The following is a 6,707-nucleotide window of genomic DNA, read 5'->3' as shown; positions in this document are numbered from 1 at the left end:
TTTTGAAAATTAAAATTCGAAATTTTTTTCTAAAGCCTCCAGGGGACTTCGTTTTCGCACGAAAAAATTTTATGTGCCCTTATTGCATCCGAACCCACAATTGAAGAAAAATCACCTCTTCAACTAAAAAAAAATCTTAAAAAGAAACAAATTATCTCTTCCAATTCAGAAAATTTCCCTCTTCCAATCAAATATAAAAAAAATTTTCCTTTTTGTAACTCCTCCCTTTTAACTCAATAAAAATGTTTAAAAATTGCCTCTTCAATTATCTCTTTTCCATTATTTAGAAAATATTGAAAACCGAAATTTCCTTGCTTTCAACTTGCAAAAAATGTTAGCAAGAAAAAGGGCAAAAAAGGTTAAAAACCCCCGCTGTGTTTATGAGCCCCTTAATTTAACAGAAGTTTCAAAAATTTTATATTTTGAAGAAATGCGCTTATTTCGAAATTTCTTTTTAAAATTTATATATAAAAACATATAAGTATTTATAAATAAATATGAGAAAATAATACCTTGGTAATTGCGGATTTGAAATCACTCCTGGGCCAAATGCGCGATGCTACTTTGAGCCATCCATAAAGTGTCGGTGCAACGAAAAATCCTCCGTAAAGACTGAACCTTAAGGCCTGTACAAAGTCCAGTTCCTCCTTTCCAATAATTTTTTGTTGCATTAAACTAGCAACGGGCCATATCACAGTATAAGAGGCCATTCCCCTCGCCACGGGGTATTTTTTTGTAACCTCCCGAAATTTTGCGACGATTCTCAAGCCTGACGTCATTTCTATAACCTAATGCAAGTTAATAAACAAACAAAAAATAATAATAAGCCCCGAGTAAAATATTGGAACAATTTTGAAAAAATTTTCCGCTATATACTGAAATAGTCGGAAATTTATTTCTTTTCAGATTTTATTCGCACGTTTTTAGAATACTGCATTCGAATTTATCCGTTTCTTTCGGAAAATTTTTCCCACACAGTTTTATCAGAAATGTCCCACAAAGTTTCAGCAGATATTATCCGAAGTGTCTCATTAATATTTTATCAGATAGCATCAAAAATGTCCCACATAGTCTGATTAAATTATATTATAAATGTCCAACATAGTTTTATAACATTTTAGCAGAAGTGTCCCACAAAGTTTTGTCAGATATTATCAGAAGTGTCCCACTAATAGTTTATCAGCTATCATCAGAAATACCCCATATAGTTTGATAAAATTCTATTATAAATGTCCCACAAAGTTTAATCAGATATTCTCAGAAGTGTCCCGCGAATATTTTATCAGATAGCATAAAAAACCTTTCTCAAAGTTTTATTAAATTTTATTAATATTATATTTATTATTATTATATTATTATTTTATTAATAATTAAGTTTTATCAGATATGATTAGAAGTGTCTTACTAATAGTTTATCATCTATCATCAGAAATGTCCCACATAGTTTGATAAATTTCTATTATAAATGTCCCACAGAGTTTTATTAAATTTTATCAGAAATGCTTCAGAAAGTTTTATTAATTTTTATCAGAAACGTCACACAAAGTTTTAGCAGATATTATCAAGAGTGTCCCACTAATATTTTATCAGATAGCATCAGAAATGTACCACAAGGTTATATTAAATTTTATCAAAAATGTCCCACAAAGTTTTAGTAAATTTTATCATAAACGCCCCACAAAGTTTTATCAGATATTATCGGAAGTGACCCACTAATAATTTATCATCTATCATCAGAAATGTCTCACATTGTTGTATAAAATTCTATTATAAATGTCCCACAAAGTTTTATTAAATCACATCATAAAAAGTTTAATCAGATATTCTCAGAAGTGTCCCGCTAATATTTTATCAGATAGAATCAAAAATCTTCCTCAAAGTTTTATTAAATTTTATCAGAAATGCCCCTGAAAATTTTATTAATTTTTATCAGAAATGTCCCACAAATTTTAATCAGATATTATCAGAAGTGTCCTACTAATATTTTAGCAGATAGCATCAGAAATGTTCCTCAAAGTTTTAATAAATTTCATCAGAAATGCAACAGAAAGTTTTATTAATTTTTATCAAAAATGTCTCACAAAGTTTTAGCAGATATTATCAGAAGTGTCCCAATAATATTTTATCAGATACTGTCAGAAATTTTCCTCAAAGCTTTATTAAATTTGATCAGAAATACCCTAGAAAGTTTGATTAACTTTTATCAGAAAAGTCTCACAAAGTTTTATCAGATATTATCAGAAGTGTCTCATTAATATTTTATCAGATAGCATCAGAAATGCACCACAAGGTTATATTAAATTTTATCAGAAATTTCCCACAAAGTTTTAATAAATTTTATCATAAATGTCTCACAAAGTTTTTTCTCATTTTTATTAGAAAAGTCCCAAAAAGTTTAACCTAATATTATCAAAAGTGTCCCACTAATAGTTTGTCAGATAGAATCAGAAATTTTCCTCAAAATTGTATAAAATTTTATCAGAAATGCCCCACAAAGTTTTATCAGATATTATCAGAAGTGCCCCACAAAGTTTAAACAGATATTATCAGAAGTGACCCCCTAAAATTTTATAAAATAGCAACATAAATGTTCCTCAAAGCTTTATTAAATTTGATCGGAAATGCCCTAGAAAGTTTTATTTATTTTTATCAGAAATGTCCCACATAGTTTTATTAAAGTTTATCAGAATTGTCCCACAATGTTTTATTAGATATTATCAGAAGAAACATTGAATAATTTGAAATCTTCCTAAATGTTTTGAATTCTTTGAAATATTTTGAAATCCCACATAGTGTTCTCAGATTTTGTCATAGGTTTCTTACTAGTATTTTATCATAATATGATAAAATACTAGTGGAGCATTCCTGAAAAAATTTAATATAACTATGTAGGACGTTTCTAATAAAATTGAATAAAACTATGTGGGACATACCTGATAAAAGTATAAGGGTCTCTTTGATAAAACCTCATAAAACCATGTCGGACATTTATAATTAAATTTAATAATACTGTGTGGATTTTCAAAACACTTCAAAGATTTTTTTGATTTCAATAGGTTTCAAAATATTTTAAAAGGTTCCACAAAGATTTCAAATAATTTAAGGATTTCTTATAAAACTATATGGAGCATTTCTAATAAAATGTATTAAAACTATGGGACAATTCTAATAAAATCTAATAAAAACATGTGGGACATTTTTGATAAAATCTGATAAAACTCTGTAAGACATTTCTAATAAAATTTAATAAAACTTGTTCGGACATTTTGACAAAATATTATAAAACTATATGGGACATTTCTAATAAAAATTAAAGAAATTAATGTGGAACATTTGTGATGATATATAACAAACTACTAGTGGGACACTTCTTAGAAAATTAAATAAAGCTATATGGTACATTTCTGTTAATATATGAGAAAATACTGGTAGGGCACTTATGATGAAATCTCTTAAAATACTAGTGGGATACTGCTGATAAAAATAAATAAAAATATGTGGGAAATTTCTGATATTATCTGGTGAAATGCTAGTGGGACACTTACGATAAAATACTGTGATACTTCTAATAAAACACTAATGGGTCACTTCTGATAAAATACTAGTGGGACATTTCGGATAAAATGTGATGAAACTATGTGGGACATTTCTAATAAAATTGAATAAAACTGCCTGGAATTTCAAAAAACTTCAAAGATTTAACGGATTTCAAAAGGTATCATGATATTTTAAAAGTTTTCAAATAATTTAATAATTTCTTATAAAACTATGTGGGACATTTCTAATAAAATCTAATAAAACCATGTGGGATTTTTTTGATAAAATCTGAAATGTCCCACATTTTTTTATTTATTTTTATTAGTAGTGTCTTACAAGTATTTTATCATATACTATCAGAAATGTACCACATAGTCTTATTAAATTTGATGAGAAGTGAAACTTCGTTATTTTATCAGATATGATCGCTAATTCTTAAAATGGACTATTATATTTTTATTAAAAATGACCCACATTGTTTTATTGGATTTTACAAGATATGTCACTTAGTTTACTCAGATTTCATCAGAAATGCCCCACTTAGTTTCATTAGATATTATAAAAAATGTACCAAATTAGAAACTTCCCACATAGTTTTATCAGATTTTATCATATATGTCCCAATATTATTTCATCATAAAAGTTCCAATAGTATTTTATCAGAAGTGTCTAACTATAATTTTATCATAAGTGTCCCACTAGAATTTTATCAGAAGTGCTTCTCTAGTATGTTATTAAAGTGCCCGCTGGTATCATATCAGAGGTGTCCCATTAGTATTTCACCACTGGCGCCCCATTATTATTTTATAATAAGTGCGCTACTAGTATATGGTCAAAAGTTTCCCACTCGTATCGCAACAGAAGTGTCCTATTAGTATCGTATCAGGAGTCATCACTGGTGTCCCATCAGTATTTTATCAGAAGTGTCCCACTAGTATTCTGTTAGAAATGCCTCACTAGTATCCTATCAAAAAAGTCTCACTAGTACTTCATCACTAGTGTCCCATTAGTATTTTATTATAAGAACTCTACTCACTCTACTAGTATTTGATCATAAGTGCCCAAAAATATATTGACAGAAGTGTCCCACTAGTATTTTATCATTGATGACCCATTAGTATTTTATCAGAAGTACCCTACTAGTATTTCATCAGAAGTGTCCCACTAGTATATTTCATCATGGATGTCCCAATAGATTTTTATTATAAATACTTAAATAGTATTACATCAGAAGTTTCACGCTGGTATCTTTTTCAAAGAACCCCGCTAGTATTTCATCACTGGCGTCCCATTAGTATTTCGCCACTGTTGTCATATTAGTATTTATCAGAAGTACCCTTTTAGTATTTTACCAGAAATATCCCAATAGTATCGTATCCGAAATGTTCCACTAGTATTTGATCATTCGTGTCCCATTAGTATTTTATTATAATCATTCTGCTCACTCTACTAGTATTTGATCAGAAGTGCCCGACAAGTATTCTGTCAGAAGTGTACCATTACTATTTTATCTTAAGTGATCTGTTAACATAATATCATGAGTGTTCCACTAGTATTTTATCAGAAGTACCCTACTAGTATTTTATCATAAGTACTCAATTAGTATTCTGCCAGAAGTGCGTCACTAGTATTTGATCATATCGGTCCAATAGTATCGTATCAGATGTGTCCTACTAGTATCTTTCATCATTGGTGTCACACTAGAATTTTATTATAAATGCGCAAATAGTATTTTATCAGAACTTCCGCGCTAGTATCTTTTTCGAAGTGCCCCGCTAGTACCATATCAGAAGTGTCCCAATAGTATCTATCATAAATGTCCCACTAGTATTTGATCAGTGGTGACCCATTAATATTTTATCATAAGCACTCTAATAGTATTTGATCAGAAGTGCCCTACAAATATTTTGTCAGAAGTCTCCCACTAGCATTTTACTGTAAGTTCCACGCTAGTATTTTATCATAAGTGCCCTACTAGCATAATATCATAAATGTCCTCTAGTATTTTATCATCTAGTGGTTTATCAGAAGTACCCTACCAGTATTTGATCAGAAGTGTCCCATTAGTATTGTATTATAAGTGTCCCATTATAATTTAATCATTGTTGTCTCGAAAAAATTTTATAAGTGTCCCGTTATTATTTTATCACTAGTGATTCATTAGTATTGTATCACTGGTTCCCCAGTAGAACTTTATCATAAGTGTCACACTATTATTCTATCAGAAGTATCCCATTAGTATTTTAGGATAAGTGACACACTAGTATTTTATATTAAGTGCACGACTAGTATTTTATCATAAGTGCCATGCTAGTATCAGAAGTGTGCCACTAGAATTTAATTATTGTTGTCCCGCTAAAATTTTATCATAAGTGTCCCGCTAGTATTTTATCACTGGTATTTCACTAGTATTACATCGATGGTTCCCCATTAGTACTTTATCAGAAGTGTCGTACTATTATTCTATCAGAAGTGTCCCATTAGTATTTTAGGATAAGTGACACACTAGTATTTTATCATAAGTGCCATGCTAGTATCAGAAGTGTCCCACTAGAATTTATTCATACGTGTCCCATTAGTATTTTATCACTAGTGATTCATTAGTATTGTATCACTGGTTCCCCAGTAGAACTTTATCATAAGTGTCACACTATTATTCTATCAGAAGTATCCCATTAGTATTTTAGGATAAGTGACACACTAGTATTTTATATTAAGTGCACGACTAGTATTTTATCATTAGTGCCATGCTAGTATCAGAAGTGTGCCACTAGAATTTAATTATTGTTGTCCCGCTAAAATTTTATCATAAGTGTCCCGCTAGTATTTTCTCACTGGTGTTTCACTAGTATTGCATCGATGGTTCCCCATTAGTACTTTATCAGAAGTGTCGTACTATTATTCTATCAGAAGTGTCCCATTAGTATTTTAGGATAAGTGACACACTAGTATTTTATCATAAGTGCCATGCTAGTATCAGAAGTGTCCCACTAGAATTTATTCATAAGTGTCCCGCTAGTATTTTATCACTGGTGTTTCACAGGTATTGCATCACTGGTTCCCCATTTGTACTTTATCAGAAGTGTCGTACTATTATTCTATCAGAAGTGTCCCATTAGTATTTTAGGATAAGTGACACACTAGTATTTTATCATAAGTGCACTACTAGC

At 29.9% G+C, this 6,707-nt stretch overlaps 1 protein-coding gene across 1 annotated transcript in view; it reads right to left on the bottom strand.

Annotated features, from left to right (window-relative positions):
* LOC117170506 (mpv17-like protein) overlaps nucleotides 1–6,707 on the bottom strand; it is a 15,105-nt gene that overhangs the window by 6,821 nt on the left and 1,577 nt on the right. Inside the window, exon 3 of the mRNA XM_033357261.1 lies at nucleotides 513–788. Coding sequence (XP_033213152.1) covers nucleotides 513–779 — 267 coding nt within the window. The 5' untranslated portion in view covers nucleotides 780–788. The remainder of the gene's footprint in view (nucleotides 1–512; nucleotides 789–6,707) is intronic.

Source organism: Belonocnema kinseyi, chromosome 1 (genome assembly GCF_010883055.1).
Source record: "Belonocnema kinseyi isolate 2016_QV_RU_SX_M_011 chromosome 1, B_treatae_v1, whole genome shotgun sequence".
NCBI lineage: Eukaryota > Metazoa > Arthropoda > Insecta > Hymenoptera > Cynipidae > Belonocnema > Belonocnema kinseyi.
This window is presented reverse-complemented; position numbering and strand designations above follow the sequence as displayed.